Source organism: Mustela nigripes, chromosome 1, assembly GCF_022355385.1.
Source record: "Mustela nigripes isolate SB6536 chromosome 1, MUSNIG.SB6536, whole genome shotgun sequence".
NCBI lineage: Eukaryota > Metazoa > Chordata > Mammalia > Carnivora > Mustelidae > Mustela > Mustela nigripes.
The window spans coordinates 167,900,815-167,920,859 of NC_081557.1; the positions used below are offsets into that span (position 1 = coordinate 167,900,815).

General features: G+C 34.5%; 1 protein-coding gene across 5 annotated transcripts in view; it reads right to left on the reverse strand.

Annotated features, from left to right (window-relative positions):
• PPA2 (inorganic pyrophosphatase 2) overlaps positions 1-20,045 on the reverse strand; it is an 87,379-nt gene that overhangs the window by 20,725 nt on the left and 46,609 nt on the right. For all 5 annotated transcript variants that reach the window (XM_059394954.1, XM_059394972.1, XM_059394983.1 and 2 more), the window contains 2 exons: positions 8,696-8,823; positions 5,826-5,911 (listed from right to left, as the gene is read on the reverse strand). In XM_059394954.1, the coding sequence (XP_059250937.1) occupies positions 5,826-5,911; positions 8,696-8,823 (214 nt within the window). The remainder of the gene's footprint in view (positions 1-5,825; positions 5,912-8,695; positions 8,824-20,045) is intronic.

Sequence of the window (20,045 nt, forward strand, 5' to 3'; positions counted from 1 at the left end):
AGTAACATAAAACAACTTATGAATAAATGACAAGTAACTGAATTTAAGTAAAAATGAATTAAAAATTAAATTAAAAAAATTCAGATGTTCTAGAAGTGCATCTGGAATCAAAACATGAAAAAATTGAAAAATCTGGAAAATAGATGGGTCAGGATAAATAATGGTGAAAAAAAATAAACTAGCAAAATAAACAGTACATCTCTGATTTCTTAAAAATTAGATAAATAAGCCATGGTGGAAGAAAGACTAAGAGGGGCTGAAGAGTAAAGCTTAAATGGCAAAACTCTATTTCTCCTACAACACAGTAGAAAGTTACTTTATGGAAGAATAAAAATAATCAAATTATCTCTGTTTAAAAAATATGTAGCTTTCTCAGTAGTAAAGAATAGTAGTAAAAGTAGTAGTATAAAGTAGGAAAGTAGAAAAAGTAGTAAAAGAATATGTAGCTTTCTTAGTAGTAAATACTAAGCAATGGAAAAAAAGAATAAAACAACACAAAGAAGATTATTCAAAGTATCAGTTACAGAATTTAATACATGCAGGGATCCTGGAAGCAGAAGAGTCGTACTAGATTTGAAAAACAACAACTACCTGTTGGTTTTAAAATATCAGTAAACAATTTACTCCAACAGGTATTACATGTCAGGCATAAGGAACATAAAGATGAATAAAGTATCTTTATTTATCTGCTTTTGAGGACCTTATGTTCCAGAAGAGGAGACAAATTCATAAACCAAGCAGTAACTATAAATGCAATGACAGAAGCTCACAGGGAGCAAGGAATGTAGTGTCCTCAAATGCCAGCTCATCTGAAGGAAAGCTTCCTATAGAAAGTAAAAAGTCAAAACCAAGTCTCAAAAAGAGGAGTAAGTTAGCTAGCTCAAGAAATGAGAATCCGAATCGGCCAAGAAGTCAATCTCTCACTCTTTGCAGATGATATGATACTTTATGTGGAAAATTCAAAAGACTCCACTCCAAAACTGCTAGAACTCGTAGAATTCAGTGAAGTGTTAGGATATAAAATCAATGCACAGACATCAGTTGCATTTCTATACACCAACAGCAAGACAGAAGAAAGAGAAATTAAGGAGTCAAACCCATTTACAAGTGCACCCAAAACCGTAAGATACCTAGGAATAAACCTAACCAAAGAGGCAAAGAATCTGTACTCAGAAAACTAGAAAGTACTCATGAAATAAATGGAGAAAGACACAAAGAAATGGAAAAACGTTCCATGCTCATGGACTGGAAGCACAAATATTGTGAAAATATCTATGCTACCTAAAGCAATCTATACGTTTAATGCAGTCCTTATCAAAATACCATCAATGTTTTTCAAAGAAATGGAACAAATAATCCTAAAATCTATGTGGAACCCCAGAAAAGACCCCAAATGGCCAGAGGAACGTTAAAAAAGAAAACCAAAGTTGGTAGCATCCCAATCCTGGAGTTCAAGCTCTATTACAAAGCTGTCATTATCAAGACAGTATGGTACGGGCATAAAAATAGACACATAGATCAATGGAACAGAATAGAGAGCCCAGAAAAAGACCCTCAACTCTATGGTCATCTAATCTTCAACAAAGCAGGAAAGAATGTCCAATGGAAAAAAGACAGTCTCTTCAACAAATGGTGTTGGGAAAATTAGACAGCCACATGCAGAAGAATGAAACTGGACCATTTCCTTACACCACACACAAAAACAGACTCAAAATGGTTGAAGGACCTCAATGAGAGAAAGGAATCCATCAAAATCCTTGAGGAGACCACAAGCAGCAACCTCTTTGACCTCAGCTGCAGCAACTTCTTCCTAGAAACATTGCCAAACGTAAGGGAAGCAAGGACAAAAATGAACTACTGAGACTTCATCAAGATCAAAACCTTCTGCACAGCAAATAAACAGTCAACAAAGCCAAAAGACAACTGAGAAGAATGGGAGAAGATATTTGCAAATGACATATCAGGTAAAGGGCTAGTATCCAAAATCTAAAAGGAACTTATTAAACTCAACATGAAAAGAACAAATAATCCAATCAAGAAATGGGCAGAAGACATGAACAAACATTTCTGCAAAGAAGACATCCAGATGGCCAACGGACACATGAAAAAGTGCTCAATATCACTCAGCATCAGGGAAATACCAATCAAAACCACAGTGAGACACCACCTCACACCAGTCAAAATGGCTAAAAATTACAGGTGTTAGTGAGGATGTGGAGAAAGGGGACCCCTCCTACACTGTTGGTGGGAATGCAAGCTGGTGCAGCCACTCTGGGAAACAGTATGGAGGTTCCTCAAAAAGTTGAAAATCGGGCTACCCTATAACCCAGCAATCACACTACTGGGTATTTACCCTAAAGATACAAATGTAGTGATCCCAAGGGACATGTGCATCCAAAAGTTTATAGCAGCAATCTCCACAATAGCCATACTACGGAAAGAACCTAAATGTCCATTAACAGATAAATGGATAAATAAGATGTGTGTATATATAGGCAGTGGAATACTATGCAGCCATCCAAAAACCCACAAAATCTTGCCATTTGCAATGAGATGGATGGAACTAGAAGGTAAGTGAAATAAGTCAAACAGAGAAAAGATAATTATCATTTGATCTCCCTGATGTAAGGAATTTGAGAGGCAGGGCAGGAGGTTGTGGAGGGTACGGAGGGTAAAATTGAAACAAAATGGTACTGGGGAGGGAGACAAACCAAATCTCAGCAAACAAATTGAGGGTTGCTGGGAGGTGGAGCGGGAGGGATAGGGTGACTGGGTTATGGACATTGGGGAGGGTATGTGCTATGATGAGTGCTGTGAATTGTTAAGAGATAATTGTTAAGACTGATAATTCACAGACCTGTACCCCTGAAGCAAATAATACATTATATGTTAATTTAAAAAAAAGAGAAAGAAATGAGAAGAAAATAGTGGCAAAGGAAACAGCATGATGGACTGGAGGTCAATCAGAGCATGGTGTTTGTGGAGTAACAAGTGTTTCTACGTTGTTGCACATGACAAGGTCAGAAGTGATGGAAAATGAGGCCAGACAGGTAGCAGGGGCCAAATCCTAGAAGGTCTTGTTTATTCTTCTCTGAGAAGTTGGGACTTTGTGGTTCTTGAGCAGAGAGGCTTATCAGAGGCACTTACGTACGAAGCTTTAAAACACAGATGCTTAGACCCTACTCCTCAGCCTAATTCACTGGGTTTAAAGAAGGAGACAGTGCGCCTGAATTTTCCAGTTTTCCTAGGTAAATATAACATACTATATGTGATTTGAGAGAAATGTTGTGATTAAAAAAAAAAAAATGTGGACCTAAACTCAACTGAGTAGGGAAAATAGGCTAAAAAGGAATGGGGCGGGGGGTCACTAATCAGTAACAGTGTATATTTTAAGGAATAAAGAGAAAGAAGAAATTTACTAAGACAAAGGGAATAAAAACTTTACTATTGTGAATATATTTTTACAAATCAAGTAGTGATAAAAATAAGAAAATAATGAACAAAATGAGTTAAAATTTGAAGATTCTGACTTTACAATATCTAGATGCATAAAATTTATGCCCAGAAATTTATGTCCTGAAAATTCTTAAGCTAAAAAATTATTTAGTTGTATTTCCTTGAAAAGACAGAGGTAAGAGTACATTTGGAATCTGGCTTAAAACCTGGCTCTACTACTCAGTGTGACCTTAGATTACTTAATCTCTCTGTGCTGTCAATTTCCTCATGAGTAAAATGGAGACAATGATACATATCTTACAGAATTCTTGTTGACTATTAATTAAGATAACACATACTAAACACTTTGAACCCAAAAAATAGTACAAAGTTCAATAAATGACAATTCTTACTGTTAACATAATCCTTATCATTACCTAGGAGACTACAGAAAAATGACTCCAGAGAGTACAAATGAAGTTACCCTCAGAGTAAAGATAATTACACTCAGCATGGAAGGAATGACATCAAGCTATAGAAAAGCTAACCAAATCAACAGCCTCTAGCTGTGTAGCTGAGGAACCTGGAAAACATGGACTGCAAAAGCTTTTCAGAAAGTACCATTAAGGAAGGAGATGAAAGCAAACAGCAAGCAAATACTTCTCTGGACACTGAGAGACTCCTTTTTAGAGGAGCTCACCACATGAATATCTCACTTAGAATATCTCAGAATATCATGAAGGATACCTAGGTCTACTAATTACTAGGATAGTCAGGACCAGAAGGCATTCAGTTATACCCAGTTTTGTTAATAAACTGTATTAATTAAATTAGAAACAATCAAGTCAATTTTAAGATTATGCTAAAAAAGAGTGGTCTGCATAAGACATAAGAAGAAAGGAGATAAGGAGATTAGTGAACTGACAGTGTTACTTGAACTTACAAGAGGAGTATAATTCCCATGCATGTGTGTTATAGGCAAGATGAGCCTCTCTATGACATGGATAAACTACTTCTTTAGACTAATTATTTATTCCACCTGATTACTCTAATTATTTCATCTTTTTTTTTTTTTTTTTTTTTTTTTTAAAGAGAAAGAATATGTGAGCAGGGAATAGGGGGAGAGGGAGACAGAGAGTCTCAAGGATTCTCCATGCTCAGCACAGAGCCTGACAAGGGGTTTGATCTCACAACCCTGAGATCATGACCTGATGTGAAATTAAGAGTTGTACACTGAACCGACTAAGCTACCCAGGCAACCCTATTATAATGATAGCTTTAACACTTCTATTGATTCCCAGACTTCATGCTCCAGAAGGGCAGGGATTCTTTTTATTATAGTCACACCAATAATCCTAGTATCAGCAGAGTCCCTGGCAGAAGACCTTCAAATCAGTATTTGTTGAAGAGTGAATAACTTCTGAATTTCTCCTGATTCCGAGAAGGGGACAATGAAGTTGGGTGCCATTCTACTCTCTAAAATGACTATCTGTGTTTGCTTCCTACAGTTAGACTTATCAAGAGCCCACTGTTTTTTTTTTCTAAACCTGTTGATGTGAGTTGCCCTTGTTACTATTTCATAATTTAAGTGGTAATTATGCTCATCAAAGAAGGGAGTATGGAAAAAGAACAGATTCTATAAACACTAAGCAGGCTCTAGAACTACAAAGGCTAAAAAGCCTCAATAAAGGTAACTCACTATAATAACTGGTGTCAAAGTAGTGTGGGTATGAAAACTGTAAAAAAAGGTTTAGGAAACAGAACCTAAGAATCTTTAAGAGTTCTTAACTGTAAGGAGTTTAAGGATTAGAGGATCTTATCGTGGTTTTCTATTCTATATTATGTTAGAATATATGTAACTTATTTGGAACATATACAGAAAAGGTCTTAGCCCTATATCCAAAGAGGAATAAATAAATGTACGTTTAAATGTTTTAAAATAGGAAAAAATGAGTTATGTATGTTACTATCGTTTGATTCCCTTTCATCAATCAGCTAGTGACCCAGATCATGTTGGATAAAAAGGCTTATTACTATTTCACCAAGAAATGATGTAGTAGTCACACATAAACAAAATAACTATTTGCATATTGAAAAATCACTTTTTTAATCCCATCTTTGCATACATCACAAGGTATTATAATTAAAATGCCTATTTACTCAATAGAATCCCCCACTAAACTATAAATCTGAGAAAAGGGACCATGTCAATTCCTACTTTGATAGTGTCCAGCAGTTGGTACTGCTTTCCAAATGGGTGCTCCATAAGCATTTTTTAAATGAAAAAAAAAAAAAAAATCCAACTCTCCTTTTTTATCTGACTAGTATAATATAGCTGTTTAGTACCATTAATAATAAAATAACATTACATAGAAAAGATGAATTCTTACCAACTTATAGCCCCTCCATCACACTTCTTCATAAGCAATGTTTTCCAACATTCATGAGTAGATTTAATAACTTCAAGAGCAAAAGCCTATTTCAAACCAAAAATAGACATAAAGATCACATCATTATACTAACATGGAACTATTCTCACTATGACAGCTTATTTTTAAGAATATGAGCTCTGGAGTCAGGCAAACCTGAGTATAATTCTGGCACCCTTATTTATCAGCTGTGTGACTTTTGAGCAAGTTACTTTATCTAACTCTCAACTTCTTCATCTGTTAAGTAGAAGGTAATTGAGATCATGGAATTTGGGGGTTGGTAAACTAGGCCCAAATAGGCCAAATCTAGCTCACCACGGGTTTTTGTAAATAAAGTTTTAGTGAACAGAGTCATGCCCATTCATTTGTGACATGGCCTATGACTGCTTTAGCCCCACAATGGCAGAGGTGAGAAGTTGTGACAGAAACCAAATAGCCTACAAAATCTAAAATATTTACTACCTGGTGCTTTACAGAAAAAGTTGCCAACACCTGATTAAAATTAACCAGCTGCTGAAAGGATAAACAAGTTGTATGCAAAGTGCTTAGTCTAGCCCCTTGCCTGTAAGTAAGCATATACCTATTAATTCCATCACCATCAAAACTGCAGTCTAATTGTATAATCATTTTAGAATATCCACTGTCTAAAAGTAGTAAGCCTCTTAAACATTCTCAAATTTTTTCTTAGTATAAATTCCTACTGTGGCCCAAAATGCAAAATCAACAATATATACCTCTTGCTAGATCCGTATCTAGAAGACTATCTAAAGGAACACTTGCTTTGTTATTCCAAAGCAGCAAATTTCATTTTTCTCCTCCTAATGTTGCTAATTTTCCTTAAGGAGGGTCCTTATATATTAACTAATTCATACTACCTCCTTTCTCTTTCTATGACAACTAAACACATTATGGTAAGAAATGAAGAAAATAAAAATCTTGGGAACCAAGATGTAATAATGAGAAATGTACTTCTGGGGGGGAAATAAAAGTTCTTTCAGCTCTATTGTTGCCTGAGATACAGGAGTATGGCCCAAAGAGACAGTACCGGGGAGTTCCACTTAAGATTTGGGACAAAAAAGCCAATTTATTGTCCAGATAATACAAAGAAAAATTTTTAACCAAATCATTCAGATAATTATGATTATTTAGAATCACTTTTCGACCTGCTTAAAGGAGTTGGCAGGAAAAATCTTTTTGAAACATGGTGTCATCTTTTCAAATATGGTTTCACTTCTATGTGGGACACAAAGAATAGCATGGAGGACATCAGAAGAGAAAAATGAAGGGGGGGAATTGGAGGGGGAGACAAGCCATGAGCGACTCTGGACTCCAGGAAACAAATTGAGGGTTTCAGACAGAAGGGGGCTAGGGGGATGGGTTAGCCTAGTGATGGGGATTAAGGAGGGCACACATTACAATGAGCACTGGGTGTTACAGGCAAACAATGAATCATGGAAAACTATATGGGGAACTATTAAGTACTGTATGGTGAATAACATAACATAATAGTAAAAAAAAACATGGTGAAGAGATACAATTTAATTTTCCTGAGTTAGGCACTATATTTTATACAGAAGTGGTAAAAAGCAATGCTCCAAAATCAGGTTGTATAATTGACCTAGTCTTCACTCAGAAAAAAAATTAGTATTTATCAAAATCAAGCAAAAGAAAACAAAGACAAAAACAACAACCAAAAAAAACCACCCCAAATTACCTCATTCTATAAATTCATGATTTAGCAATTTTACCCTGAGGCAATAAGGAGCCACAAAAGTTCAAATGAAAAATATACAATATAAAATTTTTTACAGGAAAAAAACAAAAAATAATTTATCTTATAAATTTTTAATTTTTTTTTTTTTTTTTTTTTAAGAAAGAGTATCAGGGCACCTAGGTGGCTTAGTGTTAAGCCTCTGCCTTCTGCTCAGGTCATGGGATCCAGCCCCGCACTGGGCTCTCTGCTTGCTGCTTCCCCCTCTCTCTGCCTGCCTCTCTGCCTACTTGTGATCTCTGCCAAATAAATAAATAAAATCTTAAAAAAAAAAAAGAGTATCTATTTGAAAACAGATTTTATATCTACATTTACTAAGTCTTAGACAAAGTGCTCAAGATCTTAAGGATTCTTTGAATGCACCTCTTCAAAAATACTAGGTCAAGCAATAAATTCTTATATAGCAAGATATTTATTATAATTTTTAAGTTTCCATTCACATTGCTTACTTTACATATACTTTACTTATTAGTACCCACATAAGTGCTGGTGTATGTGTAATTTAAATAATGGTGATAATAATAAAAAAATATTCCATGACTTAAGACCTCATGTCTTTGATTCATTTTCTCCATTTGTGTCATATCAGACAAACTTCATGGTAACTCTGTGATATTCTAATAGAAAAATCCTATGACAGTAAAATAATTCAAAAGTCAGTCATGGTAGACTGAACTCTTAAGGGGGAAGCCCCTTTGGATTTACAGTAAGTAAAGTAAATAACTTTCTCCTCTCCGGGATAGGAAATGGAAGCTTCTTCATACACAGTTTGCAGTTAGACTAACCATGGAAATCCTTCATATTCTGAGATGAGGGAGTTGTCAATAGATAAAGAGATGAATATATATATGTATCAAAGCTTATTAATTCACTTAGATCTCCTGAAAAAAAAAATCCTCTTAAATATATATGATAAAATGTCCTTAAATATTGAAGTCAATATAAAGCACTTTTGTTACCATGTTACATAAAAATATTCACATAAGAAATGCCCCAAACTGAAAGAAGTATTGTACAAGTATCACAAGGTCCGTTTTCAAATAAAGATGATCATTTTCACCTTGTTTTTGAATTCTCCATTAAAAGCAAACTGGTTTTCAGGTTTTCCTTCTGGCACCTTATAAAATCTAAACCAATTAAGCGTAGCTTCCAAGTAACCTGGTTTGTATTTCTTAACATCATCAATATCTGCAAGTGAAGAAACAAAATGCTTTTTGTTAAAAGCTGAAATCCATTCTCATTAGTGGTAAAACCCTGGACTAAGGGAATCTACCTCTGGGGCTAACTTCCAGCATAATCATTAACAGGTACCATACTACCTCTGGACTGGAGATTCTTTTCACATGTAAAACACTACTCCTTCATTCTACAACATTTCTTAAGCACCTTCAGATAGTATGGCAGGCACGGGGGTGGGGGGGTGAGGATAAGCAGATGAAGACAACAAAGTTTTTTTCCTCAAGGAGCTCAGAGGTCTAATTAAAGCAAAGAGAACTAACAGCAATGTAGTAAGTGAGATATGCTTAAGGACTGATGTCATTTTGTAGGCAAAAGGGCTTAAGAGTAAGATCATTTACATCAGGATCTGTGTTTTGGAAATATTAAGCTAAAGGACAACTGAAGATAAAATGGAGAGGGCAGTCCCCAGAAGAGGATACACTAAAGTGAGATAAGAAGGGTTTTACACACTTACACACCAAATACTTAAGTTTCTCATTCTGTGTCAGACATTGTTCTAAGCAGTAAAGTAGAACAGTAAACAGAATTAAGTCCCTACACTCATGGTTTATATAGTAGGAAGAGACAGACAACAAACAGAGAGACAAATATACAATGTTCAGTGGTACAAGTCTGATGAAGAAAAAATAAAGCAGAGTATAAAAGAGAATGCATATGGCAATTTTAAACAGAGTGCTATCTGGATGGTTCAGTTTTTTTCATTTCAAATTCTGTAATGATTTCCAGGATTTAAGTTCTATTACCACAAGAACAGCTCAACCATCACATTTTGAGGACATTCATTTAAATAATTGGAAATATTACTATATTAATAACAGACCCTTCTCCAAAAGAGGTCTCCAAAGAATGTATCCTTCCCAATAAATATCAATTAAATAAAATATGAGGAATAACTAGGTAAAACTAGCAATCTGTACTCTCCACCCGACTTTGACTTAGGGGAAATAGCCTTTTATGCACAATTTAACAGCCATAACAGCGTTTGAAAAATGAGATACTTATTACTAAATATAGATGACACAATGCATTGGGATGATTCAAAGACCACTGGTTTCAGACCTGCTCATCCAAGTCTCGTGGGAATCTCCATTCACAGGCTTGATAGGGAAAGGTAAGCATTTTGCAGGCATGAGTTAGGAATTATGCTTTTGTTTGCTGTGCTTGCCTTTTGCCTGTTTCATCAAGGTTTTGTAATAGTTACATTATGTCTCCAGAAGCCAGATGTTTCATGTAAGTGAAACGACTGCAGTAAGGCAGACAGCGTAAGAATGGCAGAAATCGCAGCAAATGAAAACCTGAGTAGGCTACCTTAAGGCAATCAAATTTAACATTTTTAAATACATCAATGGGCCACACGTCTATCTCAAGTAATTCTGGGGCAAACAGCAGAAATATTACAACTAAGAGAAAAAAACAATTACTTAAAACTGAAAACAGGGCACACTTACTCTATTAATCACAGTCAATACATACTGCTTTCCAATACATACTTCTAAGTAATGGAAGATGTTAAAAATAGGGAATTCTAAAAAGATTAAGACCTTTTTAGTATTTTATGTTATATCTTATGTCATAGAGTTCTTTGTCATGTCCAAAATCCGAACACTCAATATATATTTCATCTAATACTCATTGTTTCCTCTTCAAATTCTGATTTTCTTCTTGCCGTATAGAAGGTGCTTCTTGCTAAAGTGAGCTTTCTATTGATCACTTTCCCGTATACTGTATTTTTGCAAAAATATCTCTTAAATTGACTGATGAGTTCCCCCCACTCATTGTTTTCTTAGAGGGAAAAACAATCTTTTAAATTCACTGAACTTGGGGTGCCTGGGTGGCTCAGTGGGTTAAAGCCTCTGTCTTTAGCTCAGGTCATGATCTCGGGGTCCTGGGATGGAGCCCCGCATCAGGCTCTCTGCTCAGTGGGGAGCCTGCTTCCTCCTCTCTCTCTCTGCCTGCCTCTCTGCCTGCTTGTAATCTCTGTCAAATAAATAAATAAATAAAATCTTTTAAAATAAATAAATATGTAAATTCACTGAAATTAATGCAGAAATGCAATACAATTTAATCAATGGTTTAAAATAAATAATTTTCTATTATTTAAATTTAATTTATTACTTTATCATTGTACTTTACCCAATCTATTGTTCTCTATCCCACGGTAAATTTTTTTTTTTTTTTTTTTTATAAATGCTTTTTAACCAAGTGACTTCAAATAAGAAAGGTAAAGCTAAGTTGTCCAATATATAACTCGGCTTAGGCAGCTTTCTCTTCAGACATTATGAAGGATTGTTAGGCAAAGACAATAATAACAGAAACCTTGACAATAATGCCAACAAAACACTCCAAATGTAAGATAAACATTTCCATTCTCAATTAATTATAACCTGGGAAAAGGTGCATTTTCACACACACACACAATTCAAAAACACAGAAACCTCACAGCAAATGCCTCAGGCCAAAAATCTTATATCTAATACCAACAGCCAGATCAATTAATTACTCTTCTGAAAATAAGAAAAATTATACCTATAATCCGTAAACTGATTTATAATTTTTAAAAGGCATTTGTCCATCATAAGCTGAACTTCATTTGTTCTTCATAAAACTAAGAAGTACATTCATATTAAATATAAGAAAACTACAGCTAAGAAAATGCAAAAGAATTGCCAAACTTTGTCCAGTACAATCATGGCATAATTAGTATTATACAAGTCTTCTAATTCCATGAATTCTGCTTTTTCTTCTATACTGTAGAGTTACATTGTCAACAGGTTTTCCTTATGTTAAAAGAATGCAAGTGTAGATGTTCTTTTTAGTTTTATTGTGGTAAAATACACACAATATAAAATTTACTATTGAGCACACCACAATATTGTGTAACCATCACTTTCACACACTTGCAGAATTTTTCATTAGATGTCATTTTTTTACTATATATGTTAAGAAAAACAGTAATTCTCTAGAAGTCATTTATTACTAATCTTGGAGTTAACATCAAATAAAAGTTTTTTTTTTTAAAGATTTTATTTATTTATTTGACACAGATCACAAGTAGGCAGAAAGGCAAGCAGAGAGAGAGGAAGAAGCAGGCTTCCCGCTGAGCAGAGAGGCCGATGCGGGGCTCAATCCCAGGACCCTCAGATCATGACCTGAGCCAAAGGCAGAGGCTTTAACCCACTGAGCCACCCAGGCACCCCATACAATTACACAACCTATTTTCTTTCTTTCTTTCTTTCTTTTTTTAAAGATTTTATTTATTTGACAGACAGAGATCACAAGTAGGCAGAGAGGCAGTCAGAGAGAGGAAGCAGGCTCCCTGCTGAGCAGAGAACCCGATGTGGGGCTCGATCCCAGGACCCTGGGATCATGACCTGAGCTGAAGGCAGAGGCTTTAACCCACTAAGCCATCCAGGCGCCCCTACACAACCTATTTTCAAGATGAACTAACAGAACAATAAAATCAGAATAATCCAGAGGAGTTCTTTTACATAATCAAGCCAAACTTTTCAGTTTGTTTTTAATTACGAATCAAACTCTTTTAATTGAGATCTACTTGATCAGCTCTGTGGATTATTAACGAAGACTTCACACTTCTATAAAATACTCTTGATTGATGTCCATAGTGGTATGTATGTTGAGTCTGGTAGACAACTCTGGAATGAAGTCCACACTTTCCTTATACAAGGTATGTTTTAGCATTATCATGCATCAGGTGTGTTTATGCCCAAAACATTCATGCCAGCTGTAGCAGTAGTTAAAATCTTGAGAATCAATAAAATATTATATAAGGCAATGATTTTGACAGTACAAAAAAGATTCTGTTTCTGCAAAAGTAATTTGAATGTTTTGAAAGAATTCAATAAAGTGTGTTGCAAAAAATACCTGTTGTCAAATTAGGCCTGAGTAAAAAAATACTTAAAGATGAGAAAAAGACATAAAAATCTACAATTATGTATCTATCTCTGCAAAAATGGTTTTACATATGAAAGGTCAGGGACAGCCTCTGATAAAATGTATTTTAGCAAATTCTTGGATGAAGTGTGGGAACAACTTACTCAAATATTTAGAAGAGGAGTCCTGAGAGGAAGATAGGAAGTACCAATATTCTCAAGTATGAGTGTGCTTCACACGTTTAAGGAAGGCAGTAAGAAAGCCCTATGTTCAGAGCAGAAGAAAGAGTGTAAGGAGAGGAAATGAGAGGAGCAGCCACAGGTCAGTCACAAAGGACTCTAAGGGCCATCCTTTTTGAGATGAGAAGCCAGTAGAGGGTTCTGGGCTAAGAAGTATGGGTTTTAGGAAACTTGCTCTTTTTGCTGTGTAGGTAAAAGACTGTAGAAAGGGAGAAGCAGAAGGAAATCAAGCAATAAGCTACACAGAGAAGCCACACAGATTAAATATGATAAGGGCCTAGATAAATGGTAGTTTTGTGGAGGTGGTGACATATGGTCAATTGGGGTATTTTTAGAAAGCAGACCGAGGGGATTACCAATGAAAGAAAAAATTTAAAACAAAAACCAGTAAAGATCAGACATACATAAAATTTAAAGTTTCAAAGAACTAAAAAGGAATAATTGGCAATATTAAGTAACAATTTAAATTACAGTACAATTAAAAGCAGCTACCTAAATATTTATCACCCTAGTTTATTTTTTAAAGCTCCATAAAAGGTGTCATACTTCCTACAAGTAGTATACAGCCATTATTTACTTTATAACAAATCTGTTTCCAAACTTGAAAGTTTAATTAACAAATATTAAATGGAGATTTCTTAAGAGAATTTTTATATTAAAACTAAAGATATATAATTTATAAGTAATCATAGTTCTATATAAATCATTGGAATATTTATAAATTTCTTTATTAAATGCTAGCTATAAGGCAAAACAAAAAATGATGATGCAATACAATAACAAATTTTAAAGCTCAATTTGGCTTTTACAAGTTTAGCAATCTCCAGTTTAATTTAGTTTTTCTTAACGAATTTTGAGTTAGAAATTTATAAAAGCAAAGAAATTAATCTAAAATATCTTAGTCAAAACCCATCATTCTGCCTGTAGACAATAAAGGATCGTAATACTTCACATTTTTTAAAAGAAATTTTTGTAACTTATCATTTTCCGTTATCAGAGATATTGGTATATTTTCCTGTAATCTGGTTTCTTTTCAGTATATACCAATTCACTTGTTTCTAAAACCTAAAAAAAGTCACAAATTGTGATCTACTAAGCAAAAAGAAAAAAAAAGTGTTTTGTGAATTGAAGTTTCTTCTGTTCTTTTTTACTAAAAGTACACTCTCACACAAGGGAGAGTTTCTAGTCATATGTGCTTGCCTAGACTTCAATTTTACCTAGATTTCAGAAACAAATGATGTAAAAGAGGTGAAAAGTTGAGCTGATAAGGTTAATTTCATACAGAGAGCTCAGCAAGAGTGAAAAATACCTGAACTATGAGATCTTTTAATCTTTAGATACAGTAAAGCAATAATGAACTTTAAAAATGAAGATATATTAAATTATGTATTAAAAATAAACAGAACATAAAGAAATTTTAAGCATGAGAAAATGAGGACAACAAATCCAGTAAACAATACAAAAAATCCAAAAATCAACAATAAGAGATTTTAAATAACTCTCCTGCCTACCAAAAAAGAATCACACCCAGTCCCTTCAACTTTTTGTATAACTAAAAATTGGATATTGAAAACAAAAAAAGGAAAATATACTCTTTGTTATTTACTTAATGAAAACCTTTTTTGGTCCAAAAGGAAATAAAAACTCTTAAGAATATTCAGAAAATAACAAAAATAAGAACACTCAAAGTTTACAAGAAGAAATAAGGTAAACTATGAAAAATATCCCATTTGGAATGGCACTAAGTTCAAACTTCAGTTCTGGCACTCACAGAGTGCATCATCTTAGTCTGCGTGTTTCTTCAATCACAAAATGTACAAAATCAAGGTTGTTGTGAAGATTAAATAAGATAAATTAAAAATCATTTAATAAAAAAAAGGGATAATTCTTAAGAATTATAATTCTTCCAATCCTGGGGTACCTGGGTGGCTCAGTGGGTTAAAGCCTCTGCCTTCTGCTCAGGTCATGATCTCAGGGTCCTGGGATCGAGTCCCGCATTAGGATCTCTGCTCAGCGGGGAGCCTGCTTCCTCCTCTCTCTCTGCCTGCCTCTCTACCTGCTTCTCTGCCTACTTGTGATCTCCCTCTGTCAAATAAATAATAAAATCTTAAAAAAAAAAAGAATTATAATTCTTCCAATCCCCTAAAGCCTTTTCCATGTAATGTTAGACACAGTTATATTCACAGGCAAACCTAGAGTCTTACATGCTCAAAAATAAATAAATATGAACTAATAATTAAGAAAATTACTGAACAAATTTTCATTAATACTGACAGTTATTTGATGTTTAATGTGTATGACTACTAAGAAATTGAAGATAGGCATTGATATAAGCACTGTAAACAAGCAATAAAAATAACAGGAAAGGCATCTGGACATACACACACATAAACACATGCACACTTAATCATAACATTTTTCTACAGACATCCTTTTTCTTATGGTAAAGTTCAGGCCTCAAATGAATTTGTAATTTCTTATTTAATGATGAACACATTTACCTTTATTTCTAGTATTACTGCAGTTTAGTTCTTGTAAAGTTTTTTCATTTCTACCATGTTTAAGTTAAATCTAAACAACCATTTTTTAAAACATCTGGAACAGACAGGAAAATATATAAATAAAATTTCTTTATTTCTAAAGTGAGACTCAGTCAGTTCAAGTACACTAAACACATCATCTATCAATTAAAAGCAATGCCCTACTATCTGAAGCACTTCCCTTTATAGAAAACAGAAACCTCTGACAAAAATGAGGCAGTGAATTCATGTTTCAACAAACTCCCTCAGGTTTACCTATACTGAGATAGAAAACTTAAAAACAGAAAGCCAAAAATACTCAAAAACAAGATAAGCACCATGGAGACTCAATATGGAACAAAAATACCGGTAAGGTAAAAGCAAGAGGACCATAAGATTTATTGCACATACTAGAATATTTCTGGGACTCTTAATCAAAAGAAAAAAACAGCCAAAAGAAACCAATCCTGAGATGACCCATGCAAATGAGGATTTTAAAGTACTTATTACTAACACAGTCAAGGATATTCAAAAAAATATGATTATGAAGGATTGAACATGTGGAAATTTTAGTTAAGGAGGAAAAATTATACAACTATCAGAAAAAAGAATCATATGAGGGAGTATATGAAAAGAAAAATCAGATGGGCTTAATAGCAGAACTTGGACTTGACCAAAAAAAAAAAAAAAAAAAAACAACAAAAAAAACCCCACAGAAGTAGAAGACAAAAACAATCAAAATTATCCTGTCTGAAGAAGAGTAAGGAATAAAGACCGTAAAGACATAAAGAGAGCTTTAGGAACCAGTGAGACAACAGAAAGTGGTCTAAAATATATGTATTAGCAGTCTCAGAATGAAGGTGAGAGAATGGGTAAAAAAGATTACAGTAAGTAATTTGGATTTTACCCAAATGTGGTAAAAACATGAACATGAAGATCTGCAAAGTTCATATATCCTAAGCAGGATAAATATAATGGAAAGGACAGCTCAGCGTATCACAGAAAAACTGCTGAAATCTAAAAATAGAGAAAATCATAAAAATAGTCTGAGGAAAACATTATATACTGGATAATAATACATTAACTGTTGATTTATTATCAAAAACAGTGGAGAATAAAAGAAAATGGAACACCTTTACAAAAATCTCTTTAACTGGGGCGCCTGGGTGGCTCAGTGGGTTAAGCCGCTGCCTTCGGCTCAGGTCATGATCTCAGGGTCCTGGGATCGAGTCCCACGTCGGGCTCTCTGCTCAGCAGGGAGCCTGCTTCCTTCTCTCACTCTCTATCTGCCTGCCTCTCTGCCTACTTGTGATCTCTGTCTGTCAAATAAATAAAATCTTAAAAAAAAAAAATCTCTTTAACTCAAAATTCTATATCCATTGAAATTATACTTTCAAAACGAAGGCAAGAAAAAACAGTATCAGATCAATGAAATGGAGAGAATTCATCACCAGCAGAACTGCGCTACAAAAAAATGCTGAACTCTTCATGTTGAAGATAAATGACAACAAATGGAAACTACAGATCTTCAGCTTCTTTTCATTTTCTTAACAAAATATATAGGTATGGACATGGCAAATATGGGGGTAAATGTAAAAAATTGTGTGTGCGTGTGTGTGTTTCTTCTGGTTTCCCAAATTTCACAAATCAATTTGTGTTTGAGAGATAGATGCAATTCAGCGTAATGGTCCCTCAAAATTTGCAAATTACAGGCATCAGCATCAATAAAGTAATGACAGTGCCAAAAAAGAAAAGTCAGAATTTTAAGTATAAATATCTTCTCCTTTAAAATAAGTGAAAATTCGCCCATTTTGGATTTATTATTTTCAGATTTTGCTCAATACACTCATCTATCCATTTATCAATAACTACATGCATATTCACTTATTCATCAATTTTAAAAAATCTATTGAGCACCTATAACATGCCAGGCATTATAGCAAGCCTTGTACTGGAAAAATTACTGCTAAATACCTAGACACAAATCTAACATAAAATGTAACAAGATCTTCACAATAATCTACAAGTACTTTACTAAAAGAAATAATAGAACTCCTGAATAAATGACAAAATATATAAATATATTCATTGATGCAAACATTTATTAATGATAGCATAAATCCTTGACAATTTGATCCCAAAATTTGCACAGAGTAAAGCACAAGAAAAACCAAGACAAGTCTGAAAAAGTAAAACTAAAAGAGAAAGATTTGTCTTGCAAATGTTTTATTATGAGGCTATAGTAATTAAATAATATGGCACTGGCTCAGGAATAGATCACTGACACTAAACAGAATCCAGAAACAGACTCTTGGTATAAATAAGAATGCAATATATGATAAAGGAGACATTTCAAAACAGTGGGAAGAAAACAGATTTTTCTGGTAAGTGGTGTTGAAAAAATCATACATATGGAAAAAATAAAATTCCACATAGACTAAAGATCCAATTGTTAAAAAAAAATATAAAAGAACAAAGAGGAAACAAAAAGAAAAACATCTTTTTGACTATGTAAGAAATCCTTAAGAAACAAAATGTTGAAGTCATGTATAAAAATGATGGACAAAAAGAATATATCAAAATTGAAATCTCTAGAAGCCAAAAGGCCACAGTTTCTCTGAAGATGGGGAGAAAATATTTGCAGCCTAAATGATAAAGAATTAACTACCAAAATATCCAAGGAATTTCCATATATCAATAGAATATATCATCTCAGTAGAAAAATGGTGAGCACCAAAATACTAGCCAACAGGATCCAACAGTACATTAAAAGAATTATTCACCATGACCAAGTGGGATTTATTCCTGGGCTGCAAGGTTGGTTCTACATCCACAAATCAATCAAGGTGATACAATATATTAATAAAAGAAAGAACAAGAACCACATGACACTCTCAGCAGATGCTGAAAATGCATTTGACAAAGTACAGCATCCTTTCTAGATCAAAACTCTTCAAAGTGTAGGGATAGAGGATACATACCTCAGTATCATCAAAGCCATCTATGAAAAACGACAGTGAATATCACTCTCAATGGGAAAAAACTGAGAACTTTTCCGCTAAGGTCAGGAACATGGCAGGGATGTCCATTATCACCACTGCTATTCAACCTAGTACTACAAGTCCTAGCCTCAGGAATCAGACAACAAAAAGAAATTAAAGGCATCCAAATCGGCAAAGACGAAGTCAAACTCTCACTCTTTGCAGATGATATGATACATTATGTGGAAAACCCAAAAGACTCCACTCCAAATCTGCTAGAACTTGTACAGGCATTCAGTAGTGTGAGGATATAAAATCAATGCACAGATATCAGCTGCATTTCTGTACACCAACAATAAGACAGAAGAAAGAGAAGTTAAGGAGTCAGTCCCATTTATAATTGCACCCCAAACCATAAGATACCTAGGAATAAACCTAACCAAAAAGGCAAAGAATCTGTATTCAGAAAAGTAGAAAGTACTCATGAAAAAAATGGAGGAAGACACAAAGAAATGGAAAAGCGTTCCATGCTCATGGATTGGAAGAATAAATACTGTGAAAATGTCTATGCTACCTAAAGCAATCTACACGTTTAATGCAATCCCTATCAAAATAGCATGATTTTTTTCAAGGAAATGGAACAAATAATCCTAAAATCTATGTGGAACCAGAAAAGACCTTGAATAGCCAGAAGAATGTTGAAAAAGAAAGCCAAAGTCGGTGGCATTACAATTTCAGATTTCAAGCTTATTACAAAGCTGTCATTATCAAGACAGTATGGTTCAGGCATAAAAACAGACACATAGATCAATGGAACAGAACAGAGAGTCCAGAAATGGACCCTCAACTCTATGGTCAACTAATCTTCGATAAAGCAGGAAAGAATGTCCAATGGAAAAAAGACAGTGTCTTCAACAAATGGTGTTGGGAAAACTGAACAGCCACATGCAGAAAAATGAAACTGGACCATTTCCTTACACCACACATGAAAATAGACTCCAAATAGATAAAGGACCTCCATGTGAGAAAGGTATCCACTAAAATCCTTGAGGAGAACACAGGCAGCAACCTCCTCGACCTCAGCTGCAGCGGCTTCTTCCTAGGAACATCGTCAAAGGCAAGGGAAGCAAGGGCAATAAACTACTGGGACTTCATCAAGATCAAAAGCTTTTGCACAGCAAAGGAAACAGTTAACAAAACCAAAAGACAACTGACAGAATGGGAGAAGATATTGCCAAACGACGTATCAGAAAAAGGGCTAGTATCCAAAATCTATAAAGAACTTATCAAACTCAACACCCAAAGAACAAATAATCCAATCATGAAATGGGCAGAGGACATGAACCGACATTTTTGCAAAGACATCCAGATGGCCAACGGACACATGAAAAAGTGTTCCACATCTCTTGGCATCAGAGAAATACAAATCAAAATCACAGTGAGATACCACCTCACACCAGTCAGAATGGCTAAAATTAACAAGTCAGGAAATGACAGATGCTGGCGAGGATGTGGAGAAAGGGGAACCCTCCTACACTGAT